Genomic DNA, 23,489 nt, shown 5'->3' on the forward strand with positions numbered 1-23,489 from the left:
GATTCACTCACTTCGATTCTTTTCCTTTGTGGGAAAAAGCAAAGGCTAATGCCTTTTGTACCATACCTAATGGTAGTTATACTAAGTTTTAACAAATCAATTAAATATTCTATCTAACCCTTTACTTGTTGATGAATGAATAATGTTAGTGCAGTGAATGCAACTGCCATAAGAACGATAGGATAGGATAACACTAAAATGCTGTTTAATTACGCTTAATTATAAAAGCTTACAACGTATTGTGTAATAAAATTTGTCTCTAGAAATTCCGCTGGCCACAATACTGCTGTAACAGTAAGGCAATGCTATAAAAGTAGAAACACACATAATAATCTGTTTATTTACTGTTTGGTTGGTTAGTTGTTGGTATCAATCAGCTGATAAACTTGAAGAACGAACATCCGTGCGATTATCGAGCCGGTACGTACCTACCTTATCTTTTATATCTAACCTATTTTAAATTGTTTTACATCTCTAAATAACGTATTATATAATATATAAGTAGGCTATAACGTAGTAATACTTTTATAATATTGAATTATTTGTACCTAAAATAATGTAGTTTCTTTGCACATCCCTCATTCATGTTGCTACGATAATGTGGTGCAATCTTAGATTAAAAGGGTGCAATACAAGTAAGATGCAAGGTTCCGAGTTCGACTAATACTTAAGTAGGTACAATAAACTCCCACTATAATTAATTAAGTAGGTACTATGTATTTTAAAAATGTAACATAAAGTTACATACATAATAGAATTCTTGATAGTAAAAATTAAATGTTTTGATTCGCAATAGATATTTCACAATATCTTATTGGTATAAAGGTCCCTACCTACCGAATTTGAGAATGTGATTCACGTAGTACCTACTTACTTTAATAATAATAAATATTCATGCATGCGCGTAAGGGGGCTAATCGCACCCAAAAATGACACAGTTTAATTATTTTTTTTTTTCCGAGCGATCTTAGATTATTCTATACGCGGGTGTTATAATGTAGCCAATAATAATTATATAGGGTTAATAATAATATACACAGTCTTTTATTGAATAAATACAATCATAATTATTTTCATTTTAGATTTGTATTGAAAAATCATAAGGTGGAGTGGCGATAAAAAACTATGTATTAATAATAAAAAGTATAAAATTAAATTGTGTTACAGTGCAATATTATTTACTTTTATAATTTAAAATTATTTAACCATTAAAATGCTGCTTTTACACTGCGCGGAAATTAGCCAAGTCAAGTCAATGTGAACACACACCGAACAGTGGGGTGGGGATGAATATAGATGACCATAGATATGGATCACAGAATATGGATTAGAGTAGATATAGGTGTACCAGAATCTCATGGCAAACGAAAATATTGGAAAAGTGTGTTTTTCATATGGCAATTGTCTATGGCTTTATTGTCACCTGTCAAAGAAAATTATGAAGTCTGTCAGCCGCTGCAAAAATTTCGTAATCTCTTCTTGACTATTTGTTATTTCTATGTAAAAGTCGAAAAAGCTCAAGCAATTCATATTGTTTTCAATGTGAATTGTAAAATAAGGCGTAATTCAAAGTCAATCTTTGATTTTAAAGCGCGTCGTCGAGTTGACAGTAAGTTGAACTAAAATGTTTTGATAATTTAGTTTATTACCCAACTGCGTCAGAAGGGTTATGTTTTTTATATTATTCTTACTTAATAGCTACTTTATCGGGATTTTCAGGTGTATCTCACAAATTGGTATAGATGAATGGTCAAAATGTTATGACTATGTAAAGAAAATTGAATAAGATTTCATCAAGCAAGATTGAATAATGGAAAAGGTTCCAATTTTTTTCTTTTAAATAAACTTGAAATAAATATAAGTAAAACTCATAAACATTCGGAGTATAAACAGTAAATCACACCTCTGGTCCAGTGCTGTCGACAGATCCATTTTTTTTAAATATAGCAGTTTTTAATTTTTCAGCTAGGGTCCCTCAAGATTCTTTCTTAGTAAAATTTTGTAACCTTTTTTTAAAAATATCCCAGACCCATATACAAAAAGAACGGCACCGCCTATTTTTCAGTTCCACGCGAAAATATGTAAGTAATTTAAATAATTAATTTCTCAGACATTTCTTGATGGATTTCAAAAAAAACTTCACTGTCTTTTTAGTTCTGGTCTATATTTTAATCCCATTCAGAGAAATATGTTTTTTTTAATGCTGGAAGAGCAATTTATTTACAATACGTCTTGATCATCTACACTCAACATCAAATAAATCGCACCTCCCGCAACAAGCACTTTCAAACGTATGCATCCCCACTTCCCACCAATATTGGCACCATTTAAAAGCCTAGTTCTAAGCTTCATTTCATTAAAGGAAACGTTTTTACCCCAAAAATGTGTCTTTAGAAGGATCCAGAGACACTTCTTCAAAAAATTGGCTATTACGCTTGAGCCAACTTTTATGGCTGTAAAACTGTTAAGTTGGGATTGATCGGTATCCATCTGTTAAAGAGGACACGTGTGATCATTATTTGGTTTTATAACCATAAAATTTGGTCTAATTGATCCCAGAGGTGAGCCCAGAGTGAGGTCTCTTTTCAAGTCACATTTATGGTATAGCTTTCCGCCCGCGGCTTCGCCCGCGTGGAATTTTGTCTGTCACAGAAAAACTTTATCGCGCGCGTCCCTGTTTCAAAAACCGGGATAAAAACTATCCTATGTTCTTTCCCGGGACTCAAACTATCTCTATGCCAAATTTCATCAAAATCGGTTGCGAGGTTTAAGCGGGAAAGCGTAACAGACAGACAGACAGACAGACAGACAGACAGACAGAGTTACTTTCGCATTTATAATATTAGTTGGGATGATAATCATTTATTTAGAAATTAAATGTCTTTTTCTTTAAGGATATTTATTGGGCTTTCAAATAACACCAATATTGTTGGGGCACCATGATTGTGTCAGAAGAAAATCTTTAAAGTTCGCGTCGCGGAAGGTGCGGTTTATTTGATGTTAAGTGTATTACAAATACAAATATTTTATTTATGCAAACACACCGTTTACGCATACACCTTCAAATACAATTGGTAACAATGAAATCGGTAAACATTATATAGCTTTGTCTGCGGGTCCCACACTAGGAATAACCTGTGTCGTGGGCACCCAGTGGATTATTGAAGAACAAACAAGAAATGCAAGTGGAGTTCTTAGAATCGTTTTCTAGTTCTGAATGAAGTGATAAGTTATAAGTACTATGATGCATAATAAAATTAGTTACTTAAAGTAATATACGATTTATTTATTTTTCAAGACTTTTTCCTATGTTAAAAACTCGATGTATACAACATTCTTCATACACATACCTACTTAAAATGTATATTCGTACTTAATGTTCATTAATATTAAAGTCATAAAAGTAAAAAATGAAACAGTATCAAGATCGTTTATTCCAATTTCCCCAGTATTGCTCTCAACAAAGTTTATTTTCCCTATTTGCCATGAGATTCTGGTACACCTATACAGCAAGTTGATCGTCAAAGCGTGCCATTCCGATATGTCNCTGTGGGTGGGACAGTTCAGCGTGGGTCATCTATAGATGACCCACGCTGAACTGTCCCACCAAACTCAATGACAGGGGGGCGCTACCATCGTTCAACTATATGGTTTCCAACATGGCAAAAATCGGAACCAGCGATCCGGTATTGACGGTGGCGCCCCACTGTCAATGTCATCGATAGGACCATAGAGAAAAGTAATACATAGGAAATAGAGAGCCCTCTCTGTCAATTTTTTGAACCTACTAATTGACAGCCTGAGCCCCGATTACGGTAACTTTTAACGTCTCCAATCCAGACACGCTTCTCGATTCTGCGATACGATTGGTCGTTCATCAGCGTACGTCAGCTGTTTTGACCAATCGTATCGCAGAATCAGAAGCGCGTCTGGATTGGAAACGTTAAAAGTTACCGTAATCGGGGCTCTGGTGTTAAATTCCCTGTACTTAACCTACGTACGTAACGCTTACATATACCTTGATTTTTTAGAATCCAGCAGAGATGTAAACAAACACTTTCATACACAATTACACCATAATCACTTAGGTGTTCATAATATCATACACATTATTTAACAAGCCCATAAAACCAACTTTATTTTCACGTTTAAACAAGTTTGAAATCAATCTTTGAAACAAATATTTTAGCAAAATACGTGGAAGATGAAAATTTGTGAGACTTGTCAAATTGACTTGACGTTTAAAATCATGTGTTATCTCCATATTGTCTATGACTTGTCTCTGCCACATCAGTGCTGTAACCTGTGAGTCATAGACAATAATCTGTAAATTTAATCGATATTATTTTAAGTATTCACTTATTCCGATTACTGATTAATTTTAAATAAAAAATTTACGATACTTTGTTTAGTTTTCCAGCGATGTAGTACGTGGTGTCCTGGAAGTGACATAAGATTCCACGCGTAAGTGTTTATTTCGTGATTTCCGACATTGGATCATTGTAAACATTTTTCACATTTTTTACAGTAATTTCTTCCTAAAACGTTTTACCAGTAATTACACTTATCATTTTTAATGATACCTATGTCAAGAAATAAAGATTTTACATTGGTTTCATTGAATTTGAGCAATTTTATATTTTTTGTTTATTTAGAAAGAGCGAGTCTGCCCACAGAGAGCGAGATAGTGATACTTAGTTTGTGCTTCAAGTAGGTATTCGGAGTGTGGCCTCCATTTTTATCTGTAGCTTCATGGAGTAGATACAGCAAGTTGATCGTCAAAGCGTGCCATTCCGATATGTCCAAATGGACATACATGGTCGAGTGATGTTCATATAATCCGATTACAACAATCGGTTACGATGATTTTACGAGAACAGTAGTACGAACACGGTAGAAAGAAAAAAATATTTACGGATTGAGAATTGTAAAAACAACACAGCAAATAATAAAGAATAAAGTAGCAGTAGAATAATTATAAAACAAGTTAGCTCAGTGATCGCGGAAGACAGAGTGCACTGTGTGTAACATCAAAATATACAAAGTATGGAATTAGGTATGAATTACTAGTAGTATATTTAACACAATGGAATAACGATCTTTACTTTGATATACATTAAGCACAGTAAAAATATTATTTGCTAATTAAGAAAATTAATAATATAGAAACGTTTACCGCTACAAAATTATTTTAATCCACAGTCAGACTAGCTATAAATTTATCAAAATATGAGTTTTATCGGAATTAATTAATTGTCGAATCGAGTCACTCGATATCTTTCGATGATTTTGCGAATGCAGTACGATGATACGATTATTTTTACGTTGCGGCAATCACTAAAATTCGCTAAAATGACACTAACGACGTTTAAAAAGTGGCACGCTCGTCTTCATACAAATTTTTTGACAAGCTGCATCTATCCCAATCTATCCATATCTGTGAGTGTACCTGCGTCTCCATGAAGCTAAAGATAAAAATGGAGGGCAGAGTTGGAACAAAAACTTGAGTCAAATACCTACTTATATCTATCTCGCTCTCTGCGGCCCTACCTCTCTTTTTAGTGTGAACTGTAGTATTGCTATCTTCTGATTTAAATCTCCTTGTAAATTCTTCGAAATAGCCAATGAGGATCAGTACTGTTGTAGAAAATTCAATAAAACTAGTATCTACGTTAATCTTTAAGACATAAGAAAGATATATCTTTTTGAATTATCCAAATCGGACCATTACTTACGAAGATATTAAGTAATAAACATAGGCCGTTTTTGCCGCTAAAAGTCAAGGTACGCAAGGCCGCGTGACGTCATTATATCCGAATCGAGCGCAGCCGGCGTACTAATGGGATGGAAAATATTTTTTTCCGGCTAAACTATCAGTTTTAGAAAAAAACTTTTAATAACATTTATTCTTCAAAATAAAGTAACCTATCGACCAGTAATTTTGAGTAGATACAGCAAGTTGATCGTCAAAGCGTGCCATTCCGATATGTCCAAATGGACATACATGGTCGAGTGATGTTCATGTAATCCGATTACAACAATCGGTTACGATGATTTTACGAGGACAGTAGTACGAACACGGTAGAAAGAAGAAATTATTTACGGATTGAGAATTGTAATTAACAGCACAAGTAACAAATAATTAATTAGAATAAAGTAGCAGTAGAAGAAGTATAAAGTAGCATTGTTTTTAATACATATCCTGCGATGTACTCTTAAGAGTTAAAACCATGGTCCCTGTATGTGGTGCACTCATACCGATCCCAAGGAACCGTACTTACTCATAACAATAAGACACACACTGATGCATGTATTCATGCACTTGACAAATTTATGTCTTGAAACGCTGGTAGGGTAACAAAAATAACGAGATTTGACGATTTGTAAGAATCAATTTATTTTAAAAAGGTAAATAAAGATGTTTTTGGTTTTGTATTTTAACAAATTATCAGTTTTATCGAAATTAATTAATTTTCGAATCGAGTCACACGATATCATTCGATGACTTTGCAAATGCAGTACGATGATACGATTACTTTTACGTTGCGGCAATCACTAAAATTCGCTAAAATGACACTAATGACGTTTAAAAAGTGGCACGCTCGGCTTCATACAATTTTTGACACATGCTGCATCTATCCATATCTGTGGACTCGACTCTTCCTTCAATACTTTAATAGGGCCACAGAACACATAAACGATGGCTAAGAAAACAAGAATGCATTTCAGAGCAAAAACAACACCGGCCATTTTGGAGGAAAAACAAAGTTGCCATATGTTAAATAGTAATTTCTACTACTCTATTATGTAAATTATAACAAAAAATGTCACCGTTCAGTTTTAAATTAAAACAATTTAAGTTCATTTTAAAAAAAAGTTTTCACATTGTTATTAAAATATTCTCAAATACATTTTAATTAAGAAAAAAATGAAAATATTATGAAGGAAACAGGAGCAGCGACATCTAGAGCGTTTTAGGGTAGTTAAAAAGTATTTGAATTTATCCACCGATGTCGCTGTTTGCAAGTAAGTTTCACTTGGAAGACCGAAGTATGGAAGTTTCCGCACCCTGGATAGGACAGTTCAGTATTTTGGAACTATAGAATGATTTTCAGTGTAAAAAGGGTTAACACTTGTTTCGAGCGAGATCGATAAATTATTTATGGCGCAAGTACACTATGTGGTGTTCAAGTCGAAGCGCTAGCCTGCACAGTGCACACCGTAGTACGGTATGCGACGCACGCACGGGTGGGGAAAACAGAAAGTAACCGAGATGGAGTTCACGTCTTGGCCAATTTTTTTATAGTATAGCGTTACTTTGCGGAAACCCTTAATTAGTAATATAGCTGTAATAATAAAATTTTAATTCTTTTTTTTTTTGCTTAGGCACAAAATGTCTCTTAAAGAAGGACCAAATGAAAACAATCAAGATGACCAGCTAGTTACATCACATGCATTGAAGACTGGAATCTCTGGAAAAAAAAACAAAAGTTCCGATATGGCAACGGGTATGTTAATGAAATATTGTTTGCTAACTTATATATAATATTAGCATCACTTCCAAACTAATCATCCATCCTCAATTTATTAATAATAATTTTCAACTAATAAGTTAAAATTAGTATTTTAAAAATTACCAATCTACTGACTAATTAAAACCAGTTAATCAATTACAAAAACACACGGGCAAAAACCAAAGCTTTATTAGCTCTCATACTTATATCTCCAGTACGAATTATTACAGATTTATTATACGCGTTATAAACATTATGAATAACTTGAAAAAATCGAACTGCCTAAGCCCGGAATTGAACCCATGACCATCCGCTTGCCGGGCGACTGCTCTTTCAAATGAGCTACTTAGACACTGGATGAACCCGTCGAAATTTTCAAGTGTAATACGCTGTTATTTCTGTACCCCCAGTGAAAAGGGATCTAACTCGACTTAGATCAAAATTGACTTTATAACATAATGTGAATCTCTGAAAAATTAGCTATTTTTGTATCTATTCGGTATGTTTCTACGACGTATAGAAAAGAAAATAATTTTGTGCCAAATGATACAAGTAAGGCTTTGTGAACCAATTTTGAGTTTTCTTTCGTGTATATTGATACATGTCTACTTTTAACAAAGTGTACCGGAGGCTTCTTNAAAATATTGTTTGCTAACTTATAATATTAGCATCACTTCCAAACTAATTATCCATCCTCAATTTATTAATAATAATTTTCAACTAATAAGTTAAAATTAGTATTTAAAATGGTGTATATGTATATGTATATGTATATGTATATGTATATGTATATGTATATGTATATGTATATGTATATGTATATGTATATGTATATGTATATGTATATGTATATGTATATGTATATGGTGTTTCTTTGCGAGATCGAATCAGAAATGAGGAGATCCGTAAACGAACCAAAGTCGCTGACATAGCCCGACGGATTAGCAAGCTGAAGTGGCAATGGGCAGGGCACATAGTACGCAGAACTGACGGCCGATGGGGCAGAAAGGTTCTGGAATGGAGGCCGCGTACCGGAAAACGCAGCGTGGGACGTCCACCTACAAGGTGGACCGACGACATCGTAAAGGTAGCAGGGAAGCGCTGGACGCAGACCGCTGCCAATCGATCAACATGGAAAGCATTGGGGGAGGCCTATGTTCAGCAGTGGACGTCCTATGGCTGAAATGATGATGATGAGTATTTAAAAAATTACCAATCTAACTGACTAATTAAAACCAGTTAATCAATTACAAAAACACACGGGCAAAAACCAAAGCTTTATTAGCTCTCATACTTATATAAGTATGAGAGCTAATAAAGCTTTGGTTTTTGGAGATATCTCCAGTACGAATTATTACAGATTTATTATAACGCGTTATAAACATTATGAATAACTTGAAAAAATCGAACTGCCTAAGCCCGGAATTGTGGAAAACCTTGGGGGAGGCCTTTGTCCAGCAGTGGACGTCATTTGGCTGAAAAGAAAGAAAGCCCGGAATTGAACCCATGACCATCCGCTTGCCGGGCGACTGCTCTTTCAAATGAGCTACTTAGACACTGGATGAACCCGTCGAAATTTTCAAGTGTAATACGCTGTTATTTGTAATTTTCAAATAAGTTTGTTTAGCGACTCTTAACGCAAAAATTAAATAACTGCGTTATAAAATATCTTACGTAATAACGTTTGATTACAGACAATTTGGCGTCAGCTGCAGACAACTTGGGTAATCGACAACGCGATCTTAACAACAAAGTTAACGAAGCTGTAGCTCTGCAAGTTAAATTTGACATGGTTATAGATATGCCGGAGAATAATAATGTTGACAAATTATTTAAAATAGACCTAGCAGCCAAATGTAAAAATCTTGATTACATTATAGATATTCTCAAATCAGGGGACGACCTGTATACAACAAGAGCATTGAAAAAATGCAAATGGTTATTTGCCGATGAGTACTCTGACGTTATAAACTCGCAATACCTTTACGAAAACATTTTCACGGTCACCTCGATGAATATGAAGAATAAAATTTTAAAAGCTATATCCATAAACGTAAAGAATCCAGAGCGTGCAGCCCAGTTCTACAACGCTTGTATGGAGGAAAAAATGTTTTGCACAGCTTTTAACTGCCTGATTAATACATCTGAAACATTTAAACTGAAAACTCTACCGAATTTAGAAAAGAAAGAAAAATTTATATTTGAAAAAATGTTAAAATACTTCAAATTATTGATCGGGAAATCATTTGACGTTCTAAATGCTGTGATGAACTTAGATTATTATTTTGTGAAATCAATAAGACGTAAATTACTTTTTGACGTGAAAAAATTATACTACTCAGTATCACAAGAAAAATATTTAGATATTGCAGAAAAATATTGCAGAATAAGAAATGAATTTTATTTTTGTAAACAAAATCAGCTATTTGATGCGAAACTATCTAAAAGCATCATGCAAAATAATAAGGATAGAGTTCTTGCCAATCCAGTATTTTATTTCTATCGTCTTGATAGAAAAACTTTTATAAAATACAGTACGATTGATGATACTAAAGAATACAAATCACATGATTATGGGATTAGAGAAAATGATATACAAAATTCAATTTTAAATATTGTTCAAAATAATGATAATATCATTAAGTTCTTAAAAACATTCTTCACTGAGCACTACCCTAACGTAAAGCTCAAAATTAATAGAAGAGTTTACGAAATGAAAACGTACCATTTTACGCCAGGTTATGAGTACCGTTATTTTAAATTTATCCAATTTGAATTAGCTTTCCCAGAAATAAAGAAACTTGTAGACGTTACTAATGATACTGACACACGCAATGACATGGTCACTATTTTAATAGAATCAGCTAAGAATAATCGGGATTTGAAGTATCTCTTCGAATATTACAATAATTTTTACTTAAACGAGTTAAGAACTTACAAAGACAGCTTTCTGAAGGCAGTTATATCCCACCATAATGTATTTATGTTTGATGATCTTTGTTGGGCTGCCTTTTATAAAATATTGCTTAGTATGAATATCTACAACGAGAATGATACAAATGTTAAAAATAACATTGATTATGCTAATGAATCCTACAAAACTTTAATTCTACTGTACCACATATTACATGATAAACTGATTCCTGAGAATACGATGAAATATTTCCTTGAAAATTTTAATGTTTATACATTAGACAATTACACAAGAAATATTGGACATGAAAACTTTAAAAAAATACAGCATTACTTTTTCGATCATTCAAAAAATGAAGTTTTGAAAAGAGACGTTAAAAGACACTTCAATAATTTAAACAAATATTATACAAAAATTCCAACAAGATCAGGTGATCACCCAAAAGTTTCAACGATAGTGGTACAAAAAAGACTCTTAGACAGACAACTTTTGCAAGATCTGAAAAAAGACAAGATGCTTGTTCTCAGTAAAGTTGTAGAAGTAAAAAACGAATATGAGAAAGGTCCACCTAAACTCGATATTTTTTTAAAGAAAATTAAAATCTACTTTTCTGATGATATTGCAAAAGTCTATCTAGCTATGTTTGAAGACCTCATCGATGAAAACAAAAATCTGCGAACATTACATGCCGGTATACGTGGTATTTTAAAAATAGGAAACGAAAGAGTCGTACAGGAATTAATGAGCAAACATGCACCAGTAGTTGTTAAAGAATGGCGGAAGAATAAAAATAAAGATGAACTAAGTATTCAGAAGGCAATACGCCTCTATGCTAGTATTTCACGTCCCTTTGTGCCTCCTGCCATCGTGTTCAAGTATATGAAAGATAGCTCAGCGAAATATTGTCTACATTCCCTTAAAACTTATTTCGCAATCCTGCCCTCGCCGATGTGCTTAGAGTTTGTGCAATTACTTCTAGATGCTCCAATATTGATACAGAAATATACGATTCAACTGGCTTTTGATTGTTGTACTGCACAAAGTTTGACCAAAGTTATCACAGATATATGGGGCAGCACTAACAATATGTATACGAGAAGTATCATTTACGAGACAATGTTAAATAAAATAGTAGACAATGAAAATCAAACCCTCTTCGAAATGCTTTTAAAATGTACTAAAAGTTTAAAAGAAACCGATGAAAATGAACTGTTTGATATATTAGTATCCAAAAAGTTACCAGATTACTTTCTCAAAGACTATATTGAAGCTGTGTGGGAAGCAGTTAGTTCCTTCGAAGATAAAAAACCTAATGTTGAACGTAAAGAGAAAGTGATACGTCATATTCAAGAAATCCTACACGTTGTCAGGAAAAGTTTTGTAAAAAGTGTAATTGATGAACACATGAATATGATGATAACGAAGAATAACCTTAAGATAACTTATGCTCAGAATGAGTTGTCACAACTTTGTAAAGACAAATGGCAGCTTGTAGCCCGGTTTATTATGTTTAACACTCGTTCGGAAAGTTCACCAGACGAATATTGTGTGTTAATGTCTCGTGATGTTGTGACAAACAGCATAGATAAATGGGATAAAGTCATTTATGACGACTTTGTGTATCAAAGGCTACTCAATGATTTTTTCAGATATCTGGAGAATGCCAGTTTTAATCATAATCTCCAGCATTATGAAGATGCGGTTCCGATATTCGAGGATTTTCTGTCATTGGTTGAATCATCGCTACCATCTTATGCTACTTATAAATTGATATGGGATTTAAAACTGGCAATAATTAGTAGACAAGTAATAAAGAACAATAAGAGTACTTTCGAACAAACAAACAAACCGAGTGATTATCATAGTGGGATAATTAATACTTTTATCGAGTTTAGTCGAGAATTGGGAAAAGCAATTTCCATGTACATGAATAAGCAATCATACTTTATTTCATTTTCGGAAAATTTAAAGGAAATGATAGAAAATAATGTACAACACGTTATACGTGTCCTTAATCACTATTTGAAGATTTCGTATAATTTGCATTTTTATGGTCAGAATTCAATAAAAATAGAACATTATATTGACGATATCAAAATATCACTTGCGACTGGTTTGACGGAATTGGAATTTCCCGAAACTTTCTTGATGGCAGTACTGTTGTTACCCCCAGAAAGTCCAAAAGACAGCTTCATGTTTGTCATCAATAAACTTCATAAATGTCCCTATCCAGAAGTACTATTTGCGTTACATTCAAGGTTTCAAAAATTTTGCAACATCTTAAGGGGCGATAACAAAGCCGATAACACAGATGAACAATGTTATTTGTTAGGTCCTGATTTTTTTAATTAAAGGTCATACAAACTTAATTACATCGAACATTTTCTGAAACTGTCGATAGATGGCACTGACTGTGATTAGATCGCGATATAGTACGACCATTTTTACTCTTGTTAAAATGCAATAGTAGGTATTGTTTTGTTGCTTAGATTAATAAAACCTTTTTTTAATCCTTGTTTTAATTAATTAAACCTTGTTTTATTAATCTAAGTTTTGTTGTCGTAAATATTATAGAACTAAAATATTGCCTTATACAACGTAAAATAAAAATCACCTAGGCTTGTATGTAATACTAACTACGATAGTCGAACGGTGAAGGGGTCGGTCGGACTGGCCAACTCGACTCAACATCGATGAACGCTGATTCGAACCCCGCTGTCGTACTTACCTCAGTCTGGCTCTCGATTTTCGTGGTAGGTACTCGTGCATGCGTGTACTAGGTGCTGAACCTATTCCTTATATAAGATTAATTTTTTAGCTTAGTACCTCGTACTGCTAACGGGACTTTTAGTAATTTGTTTGTGCAACCCATTATTACTAAAATTCTTTAAAGCCTTGTAAATTAGGTGATTAGGTACTGTTGTAAACACAAAACTACGTTTTGTATGTTTTGTTGCTATTTGTTATGCAGTGTGTATTTATGTAATTATATTCATTAAGATTATATTATAACTATAACAATATAATTATTATTATGTACCTACCTATTTATATGCAATAAATTAATAATCTGTGTTATTTTGGTGTTTTATACAGGTTGTCCCAAAAAGAGCCTTTAATATGGAGATGATAGTCTAATGCAAGGCTTCTCAACCTTACTATATTTTTTATTTTTTGGAACCTCATAATCACTTACTTTATTATACGGGCAACTTTGGGCGCGCACTGAGAAAGCAGGATTATAGTCAGTAAGCCAAAGAATAAGGTTCAAGTAGCTTTAAAGCAGTATCTGTCAAGACAGTCGAAATCAAAATAACGTATCCTATCAATAGGTTTTTTTAAAATAGAAATTGTGAAAAAAAACCACTGATTTTATTAGTTTTAATTTTATTAAAATTTGTTATTATTACTAATTCAAAGTTAATTACATTAAACGTGTAGAATCTTTATAAATATTTTACTTAAACCTTTAAAAATATTAAAAAAAAAGTCACTTACAAACTTTTTTCATTTTTCGGAATCTCATTGTCTTTTGAACGGGCAACTTTAGGCGCGCGCTGATAGAGTAGGATTACAATTATTAGTTAACAAGCCATAGAACAAGGCTCTTGTATTATCAGAGCCCCGATTACGGTAACTTTTAACGTCTACAATCCAGACACGCTTCATCGATTCTGCGATACGATTGGTCGTTCAACAGCGTACGTCAGCTGTTTTGACCAATCGTATCGCAGAATCGATGAAGCGCGTCTGGATTGGAACGTTAAAAGTTACCGTAATCGGGGCTCAGTAATAAGTAGTTTTAAAACAAGATCTGTCACGACTTAGTCGAAATCAACCACTTTGTTTCATTCCAAACAATGAAAATGAAAAATATTTTTTTCCAGTCAAAGTATCACTTTTAGAGAAAAACTTTTGATGACATTTGTTTTATTCATCAGAATGACGTAACCTATTTATGAGTAACTTTTAATAATAGAAATTGTGAAAAAAATCGCTATATCCTTAAATCGCATTTTCGATCCATAGTGCGCACTGCGACTTGTCAATGGTGTGAACACTAACTCGGTCGGTTACTTTCTCCTCTCTCCTCGAGTACGTCGCCCCTGTCTCATCTGTGTACGTCGCCGCCCATACTTCATACTTCGCTATACGGGCGCGCGGGCTAGCGCCTTCGAGTGTACCCACAGATATGGATTACTTTTCTCTATGGATATGGATTAGAGTAGATACAGCAAGTTGATCGTCAAAGCGTGCCATTCCGATATATTATGTCCAAATGGACATACATGGTCGAGTGATGTTCATATAATTCGATTACAACAATCGGTTACGATGATTTTACGAGAACAGTAGTACGAACACGGTAGAAAGAAAAAAATATTTACGGATTGAGAATTGTAAAAACAACACAGCAAATAATAAAGAATAAAGTAGCAGTAGAATAATTATAAAACAAGTTAGCTCAGTGATCGCGGAAGACAGAGTGCACTGTGTAACATCAAAATATACAAAGTATGGAATTAGGTATGAATTACTAGTAGTATATGTCGGCGCCGGACACAGATGCTGCAAATTATTATTGATGAATAATAGTACCAATCTTAATATTATGTTATCTGTATAAATCTGTAGAGCGGAAGGTTTGTGATTCCTAAACGTAACACCCGACTGATGCGCAGAAAAAGACAACTGTCAATCAGTTGTGTCATTTCAAGTGTGAGCAAGCGGCTACGAGGTTATCTTTGAAAGCGTATTGAGTTTGGTGGAACGTTAAATTGTAGGAAAAGTGATTGTCAACCATCCAAGATATTATCTCCTTGCCCGTTAACCCACGCCAATGGAGATTCCACCCCTAGAGTTCCTTCTGATAGAGACCCAGTGCCTTTATCAGAAGTGGGATTCGAAGGGCACTATTCAAAGGAGATAAATCTTTCAGCATGCACACCTACGCTACGCAACTCATCAAGTTTTACATGGAGGATGCTGACTCAGACGTTGAGAGTTGGTGCAGGTTGACGGAAACTATTGTGATTGACGTAAACTAGAAGGGCCTTTGTGAGTGAGTGAGTTGAGGGGGCCGGGCCAAGGGCGCCCGGGCCGCCCTGTTGCCGTGGTTGAAGGGGCTGTTTACGCCCGGGCCACGCTGGTGTAATGTTGGTTTCCTGGTCGCACGGCTGCATGCCTGGATCAGCAGTAGTAGTGGTGCGGTTTGAGGTAAATGGTTGAAGGAGCCTTGGCTTAAGCCTTGCGCATCGGGCCATGTTACCTAAACCCTGGTTTCCTGGTCGCATGGCTGCATGCCTGGATCAGCAGTAGTAGTGGTGCGGTTTGAGGTAAATGGTTGAAGGAGCCTTGGCTTAAGCCTTGCGCGTCGGGCCATGTTACCTAAACCCCGGTTTCCTGGTCGAAGGGGCCTCACGCCCGGGCCAGCTGTAATGTTTTGGTTTCCTGGTCGGGCTTCGCGCCCGGGCCAGCTGTAATGGTTTGGTTTCCTGATCGAGGGTCATCACGCCCTGATCAGCTGTATTTATTGTGATGCTACGATCTGATATTCGCACGCTCTGTAGTCAGGAATGGACGAGCTGTGATAATGAGAAATTGAATGTTTACAGATGGACAAACCCTGGACTAAGCGCACGAGGCCGTGCGATAGTCAGGCTGGCCGTGTCGGCGCCGGACACAGATGCTGCAAATTATTATTGATGATTAATAGTACCAATCTTAATATTATGTTATCTGTATAAATGTGTAGAGCGGAAGGTTTGTGATTCCTAAACGTAACACCCGACTGATGCGCAGAAAAAGATAACTGTCAATCAGTTGTGTCATGTCAAGTGTGAGCAAGCGGCTACGAGGTTATCTTTGAAAGCGTATTGAGTTTGGTGGAACGTTAAATTGTAGGAAAAGTGATTGTCAACCATCCAAGATATTATCTCCTTGCCCGTTAACCCACGCCAATGGAGATTCCACCCCTAGAGTTCCTTCTGATAGAGACCCAGTGCCTTTATATATTTAACACAATGGAATAACGATCTTTACTTTGATATACATTAAGCACAGTAAAAATATTATTTGCTAATTAATAAGAAAATTAATAATATAGAAACGTTTACCGCTACAAAATTATTTCAATCCACAGTCAGACTAGCTATAAATTTAACAAAATATCAGTTTTATCGGAATTAATTAATTTTCGATTCGAGTCACACGATATCTTTCGATGACTTTTCGAATGCAGTACGATGATACGATTACTTTTACGTTGCGGCAATCACTAAAATTCGCTAAAATGACACTAATGACGTTTAAAAAGTGGCACGCTCGGCTTCATACAATTTTTGACACATGCTGCATCTATCCATATCTGTGATCTATCCATATCTGTGAGTGTACCTGCGTCTCGAAGATTTTTAATTTTAATTATTTTGACATTTTTGACGTTTAAACGGTAAAATATAGCTGTCAGTCATGTTTTTTGCATTAATTTTCAGAAAACTTATCTAACTAAAATCTTTGAGTTTGTAAGGATTTCTTTACATATTTCTTTTTAATTACTTATTATAAATTACAGTAATATTATTAAACATTGTAAATGGACTTATCCATCAAAGCTTTTGGTACTATTGGTCGATTTTGGAGGACCCATGTGTAAGATGCAAAAACATTGGCAATAAAAGTTTTCTCAATTTTATTAGAAAGATATAGTATTTTTTTATAGTTTTACCCAACCTGATTCCGCCACCCGATTGAAACTGCTATTTTGTTTGTTTTTTTAGTTTGCCGAGAGCATGGTTAGCTAGTGTTTAACATTGCGTAATTCCTTGATTAATTTGCCACTGAGATGCGTATTCCTAGAGCATTAAATCCACGACTAAAAAAACGAATATGGTAAGGACCCACTTATGTATTTTAACACATTTTTGTTCTTTTTATGTCATGCATTGTACATATAGCTATTTTATAGTACATGCTAAAATACTAATATGATGCTTCATACACATTTATAGGAGAAAGTTTGGAATATATGAAATTGTAGTTCCAGAAGAAACTACACCCAGTAGAACTGTTCCTGATAGTATAGAATTTCCTGACTATATATCAGGAAAACTTTTGATTATACCTAAATCACCTGAAGTTAAAGATGCAGAACAGCTTGAGGGAATGCACCAAAGTTGCAAAATAGCGTCAAGTATTCTTCACAAAATGCAAACATTTATAAAGGTTTGTAACATTAATTTTATGTACATTATGATATAATGCTGTAGTAACAACTTTGTCGAACTGGCGAACTTCATACTGCCTATTTTCATCAACATATAATCACAGAATAATAATAAGTACTATGTACAGAAGTTTTACTTTGCGAAGGTATTTAAAAAAATGTATGCTCAATGTCATTAACAATATGGTGTAATTTAGCTTGTCGCAAGAGTCAAGCACCATTTTGTTGACAAACGTCAGTGATCGGTACTGCGCCGAATCTATAGGGCTGACTTCGGTAAAATGATGTGACGTGAGGTGCCAAACTGCGGAAAATGGCGGAGGAAATACATGTTTTAGCATGAATTATCATGAATAATAGTTCAGAACTTGGTCTCGGGATAAAGCCACCAGTCTCCCGCAAGCGTCTTAAAACTTTCGAAACCCAGGACTGGCTTATGTGGAGCTGACGTGCGACAGCCCGCTGGCTGAGCCCTTCTTGCAATAGTGCAACGATTTGTGCTGCTTCTGAAGGTGTAGAATCCCAGTTAAAGTGTCAAAAGAAGCCGAGATGTGTATGGATCAACGTGTGAACGCAAAAATCCGAAAACACGTGCTTTTATAGGGGGTAAATAGGCCGCAACTCGCGACGTATCAAACAGTTGATACATGTCTTTTTTCTTACTTCTTCACATCAGCCGGGATATCTTTTTAAATAGCGGTGTGATTTAAATCAATTTGGTATCAATTTAAAGTTAAAAGTTTAATCTTTAAAATGGTGACTACTTTTTTTGTTACTAACAAATTTGTTAGTACACAAGATCGCGTGGAAACAACTTCATGTAAGTGATTCCATACTTTTGCTCGCGAGTGTATTAACTACTTATTTACCTCTCAGTGTCTTGAGGCAACTTAAAAAAGTACATTCTGTGTTTTTATTATTATTTAGGCAGTTAAATACTGCACAGTATTTAGTACACCATTTTCTTTATTTTCTTCCATCATACACAAGAATACGCGTGCGTGAGTCTATGTTCGCTCGTATGTGAGGCCTTGTCGAATAGTATCCTGTAGGTGGGCCATCGTGCGTGTTTTGTTTTCGATGTAAACTCGCGGAGATGAACTGGCCTGATATAATGTAGTATTCTAATGGTGAATATTATAAATATTTCACATTCCCTTTGGTTTTCAGCCAGGGATAACTACAGACAAAATTGATGAATTGGTCCATAGATTATCAATAGAGGCTGGCGCCTACCCATCCCCCTTACATTACAAGGGCTTTCCAAAGAGTGTTTGCACGTCTGTAAACAATGTAGCTGTGCACGGCATACCAGATCTAAGGGCTCTACAGGATGGTGATATAGCAAATGTGGATATAACTGTAAGTTATTATAATTTCTCTTATTTACAATTTTTATTACAGTTGTTACAGTCGTAAAAAGTAAAAACACGTCTATCATTGATTTATACTTATACGTTTCAATTACAGGTATATTATAAAGGATATCATGGAGATTGTTCAAAAACATTTCCTGTTGGCAATGTGGATGATAGAGGTTTGCAGCTTATTGGGGTTACTGAAGAATGTTTACAACATGTAATTATTAATTAAACCCTATTAATCAACAGCTCAGCAGTGGACATCCTATGGCTGAAATGATGATGATGATGAATCAACAGCTCAACACTGTTGTTGTAGATTCTGATGTGCTAGCAACTGTAAAATGCTGTAGAATGTATTCTTAGTTGTAAAAATCGTAATAGCTTCTAGTACTGTATAAGGGGCGCCTTTAAATTACGCCACTGCACACAGAACATGTAGCCACTGCAAAAGAAAACTCCCTAAAAAAAGTCCGACGTGATCACGCGACTCATTATTTAGAAATGTTATATTGAAAAATATTGAAAATATAAAAAACTTTTGAAAAAGTTTTTTATATTATTATCTAAAAAATGATAGAGGATGCATGTTGCAATGTAGGTACTCAACATCTTTCTTAATTTTGCAATTGTGTTTTTTCAGGCTATCAAACACTGCGGACCAGATGTGCCTTTTAGAGAAATTGGAGCAAGAATATACAGGCACGCCAAAAGAAACGGTCTTACAGTATTGCCAGCATTTGTTGGTCATGGTATTGGGAAGTACTTTCATGGGCCACCAGAAATTCATCATTCAAGTAAGTTACTTACTTTGGACACAGGTTTTTGGTGTAGTAATAGAACCTGTGGCATCTCAGTGTTAGCTTATCATAATACTTTTGGAGCAAATATGAAGTATTTTAGCATAATCCCAGTTCCAAGGTTCCAATCCTTGCTTGCTCAGTTAAGTAAGTCAATTATATAGGATTGTTTGCTATACCTAATACTGCCGTCTATAAGCTAAAAGGCCGCTAAATGACATTTGGTCATTTTTCACTTTTTTAATGTAACGGTAATAAAAAAAGATTCTCTATCGATCTGTCTAGGAACGGTTATTCTATCTTTTACCGTTCTCAAGATATTTATATTCAAAAGGCAGCTAAATACAAAAAACAAAAACCTTACATCGTTTAAAGGTCGTTAAACGGCACAACAAGATTAGAAGGCAGCTATACTACTTTAACGTTTGGATCGATTGAACATTTTTACTATCAATGCTTAGCTATAAAACAGTTAATTTTCAACAGTTAACTAAAAGGTAGCAAAAGTATTTTTGCGGCTTTTTAGCTTGGTTACGTCGGAGTATAATACCTGGCATATACTTAACTAAAAGGCGGTTATACGCTCTTACCGAACTAAAAAGCAGTTAAAATAATTTTGCGGCCTTTAAACGTTGTAGTGTTACTACTTTTACAATTAATATACTATTATAGAAAGCCTTATTAGACCGTACGTAAATATTTTCCTCTGTGTCTTGCATAACAAAAAAGCCGTTAAATAACAAAACATCACTAAAAAGNGATTCCATACTTTTGCTCGCGAGTGTATTAACTACTTATTTACCTCTCAGTGTCTTGAGGCAACTTAAAAAAGTACATTCTGTGTTTTTATTATTATTTAGGCAGTTAAATACTGCACAGTATTTAGTACACCATTTTCTTTATTTTCTTCCATCATACACAAGAATACGCGTGCGTGAGTCTATGTTCGCTCGTATGTGAGGCCTTGTCGAATAGTATCCTGTAGGTGGGCCATCGTGCGTGTTTTGTTTTCGATNTATCTAAAAAATGATAGAGGATGCATGTTGCAATGTAGGTACTCAACATCTTTCTTAATTTTGCAATTATGTGTTTTTTTAGGCTATCAAACACTGCGGACCAGATGTGCCTTTTAGAGAAATTGGAGCAAGAATATACAGGCACGCCAAAAGAAACGGTCTTACAGTATTGCCAGCATTTGTTGGTCATGGTATTGGGAAGTACTTTCATGGGCCACCAGAAATTCATCATTCAAGTAAGTTACTTACTTTGGACACAGGTTTTTGGTGTAAGTAGTAATAGAACCTGTGGCATCTCAGTGTTAGCTTATCATAATACTTTTGGAGCAAATATGAAGTATTTTAGCATAATCCCAGTTCCAAGGTTCCAATCCTTGCTTGCCCAGTTACATAAGTCAATAGGGTATTTGACACCACCAATCAATTGACGTACTTTTTAAAACTGTCAAAACGAGACTCTCTCATAGATTTTGTATGACAATACTAGCATGTGACGTCACAATTTTGTCAACTCAATGAAACTACTTTTATGAATTACAATGCAACCAAAAATCTTAATTTACAGGTAATTAAAAATTAATCAAATTTTTAAGACCAGAAAGAAGTGTCTTTTTAAAAAAGTTGTGCTTTAGAGTTATTGGGGAATGGTGTCAAATACCCAATTATATAGGATTGTTTGCTATACCTAATAGAAAACACCGTCATGTCATTCACGAAGGTTTTTTTTTACAGAAAATCGTTATCCTGGACTGATGAAACCAGGAATGACGTTTACGATAGAGCCTGCTTTGTCGCATGGCTCCGAAAACACTGTGATACTAGAAGATGGTTGGACCGTCATAACCGAAGACGGATCTCGTGCTGCTCAAGCTGAACACACGATTCTTATCACTGAGCATGGAGCTGAAATCCTTACGTAAAATATTTTGAGGCAGAAACAACAAATGGGCAATCAAAGTCGTAATATTTGTTTTCGCGCTTTGAATTGCGTAGATTATACATAAATGCAATCCCATGAGGCAGTAGAATGTCCATTAATTAGCACACCCATATTTTTGTTTGTGCTGGTTAATGGAAAAAAACGCTCGTTGTTTGTATCGTTTACTTGATTTGTGAGTTTATCTTCCTAATGGATTTGTTGTTGAATTTGGTTGAAATAAAAGTACAAACATTAGCGTGTGGTGTTTTATTTATAGCTTGATAAACCTTAAATAAAAACATGTAACTTGGTACATTAAAAGCACAAGCCCAAATATTTATCACTTATAGTTGTCAGTCAATAGATAATTTTAAAGGCGTAGAGAATCTGTTACACATGTGGGTAATCATAAAAGGACGAAGGCGTAACCAGTGGGACATCGACGACCCCCGGCAATCAATAGGTACACTACACAATCAAATGGGTTCTACCACATCCATTCGCAATAGTTTGGTCCCATAAGTTTCCAGCTACGCCTTGGACAAGGTGCTACAAGGGTGTTAAACAACCTTAAAATATTATGTAAGACTAGATCTTAGATCTGTAACGAATAAAATTACTTATTAAATAGTTTCAACAGCAACAAATATTTAATTATAACAAAGCAATATTATAGGTTGAGACTTGAGATCTGTTTATTAGACTGAACCTAAAATATTTTATTGACTAGTAATTCCATCAGGGACATGTTAAAAGTAAGTAGAACACAATCGAGAACACAGACAATAAATGCATGTTCTTGTAAAAAAATATAACATTTACTTAAATGCTCTTAAATGGCTTAGAAAAATGTTACATCATACATAATATTATTTATTTGTGCTATATTATTAAAAGCTATTATTCCTTATCTATTAGGTAATTGGATTTAGTTAAGTAGGGTATTATCGGTAAGATAGGTAGAATAAAAAGTTTAACTTATTTATTTTTATAAAATACCTAAAAGGTAACTAATTTTATAATATAGGCATTATTTTAATAATTTATAATGTAATTATGAGCAATATATTGGCAAATAACTTTTCACAACAACAATTAAAAAGGAGTAGAGCAAGGGAATATTGTTTTAACTCCATAACCAGTATAGAGAAAATATTTTTAATTTGTTTTAAACTTTATATCATTTACATAAAGTTCAAAATACCACCAGTATACTGCATCACACAACAATGATATAATTATTGGGGCCTTCATAAAACTACACTTCATAGAACCATAAGCGCACTTGCCCAAAATAGTTCTTATTTTAATTTTTTCTTAATAATAATAAACTCTTAAATAGGATATTACATAATTAAAAGTTATGGACAGGGGTTAAGATAGTACGCTATAATAAAAATTTAAAGGGTTATGCCATTGAATTTTTCAAAATTACTTATTTATAATCTTTTAGATAGGTTAATGTTGTATAACTTGCTAATGGTGCTAGGGAAGGTTAAAAAGAGTGTATAAAAGTTGATACAAAATTATTAAATAGATTTAACAATATACAAAAGCTACTCGCGACCATTATACACTACAATACAATAAAGTTACTTAAATGTTAATATATCACTCAAGGTAACATACAGTGTGAGTCACGTTAAAGTGTACATATGAAAATAGATGAAACTAGACCTATTTTTATCGACAAAAAAGAGGTCAAAAATTTTTTGAGATTTTTTTTTAATTTTTTATAGA

At 34.4% G+C, this 23,489-nt stretch overlaps 2 protein-coding genes across 5 annotated transcripts; both read left to right on the forward strand.

The window, feature by feature from the left end:
• The first annotated feature begins 99 nt into the window (after positions 1-99).
• LOC114365747 (uncharacterized) lies at positions 100-13,427 on the forward strand. Its single transcript, XM_028322390.1, has 4 exons — positions 100-420; positions 7,387-7,508; positions 9,209-12,904; positions 12,980-13,427. Exons 2-3 carry the CDS (start codon positions 7,394-7,396, stop codon positions 12,778-12,780), a joined length of 3,687 nt encoding a protein of 1,228 aa, XP_028178191.1. The 5' UTR covers positions 100-420; positions 7,387-7,393; the 3' UTR covers positions 12,781-12,904; positions 12,980-13,427.
• Positions 13,428-16,862: 3,435 nt separating this feature from the next.
• On the forward strand, positions 16,863-23,090 carry LOC114365752 (methionine aminopeptidase 1D, mitochondrial). Of its 4 annotated transcripts, none has more exons than XM_028322399.1 (7): positions 16,863-16,952; positions 17,208-17,319; positions 17,439-17,652; positions 18,824-19,015; positions 19,124-19,231; positions 19,658-19,811; positions 21,563-23,090. In XM_028322399.1, exons 2-7 carry the CDS (start codon positions 17,273-17,275, stop codon positions 21,748-21,750), a joined length of 903 nt encoding a protein of 300 aa, XP_028178200.1. In that variant the 5' UTR covers positions 16,863-16,952; positions 17,208-17,272; the 3' UTR covers positions 21,751-23,090. The 4 variants fall into 4 exon arrangements, with proteins under 4 accessions (XP_028178200.1, XP_028178198.1, XP_028178201.1 ...); XM_028322397.1 differs by lacking the exon at positions 19,658-19,811 and adding an exon at positions 20,913-21,066; XM_028322398.1 differs by lacking the exons at positions 16,863-16,952; positions 19,658-19,811 and adding exons at positions 16,959-17,079; positions 20,913-21,066.
• Positions 23,091-23,489: the final 399 nt, after the last annotated feature.

This window comes from Ostrinia furnacalis, unplaced genomic scaffold (genome assembly GCF_004193835.3).
Source record: "Ostrinia furnacalis isolate ACB-3 unplaced genomic scaffold, ASM419383v2 OfSCF7642, whole genome shotgun sequence".
NCBI lineage: Eukaryota > Metazoa > Arthropoda > Insecta > Lepidoptera > Crambidae > Ostrinia > Ostrinia furnacalis.

What these genes read in the sequence shown, in the direction of transcription:
- LOC114365752 (XM_028322399.1), top strand. Translation starts at nt 17,273, where the DNA reads ATGCGTATTCCTAGAGCATTAAATCCACGACTAAAAAAACGAATATG. An exon ending in CGACTAAAAAAACGAATATG is followed by an intron (nt 17,320 to 17,438) that starts GTAAGGACCCAC and finishes ACACATTTATAG; the next exon opens with GAGAAAGTTTGGAATATATG. An exon ending in TAGCAAATGTGGATATAACT is followed by an intron (nt 19,016 to 19,123) that starts GTAAGTTATTAT and finishes TTTCAATTACAG; the next exon opens with GTATATTATAAAGGATATCA.
- LOC114365747 (XM_028322390.1), top strand. Translation starts at nt 7,394, where the DNA reads ATGTCTCTTAAAGAAGGACCAAATGAAAACAATCAAGATGACCAGCTA. An exon ending in AAGTTCCGATATGGCAACGG is followed by an intron (nt 7,509 to 9,208) that starts GTATGTTAATGA and finishes GTTTGATTACAG; the next exon opens with ACAATTTGGCGTCAGCTGCA.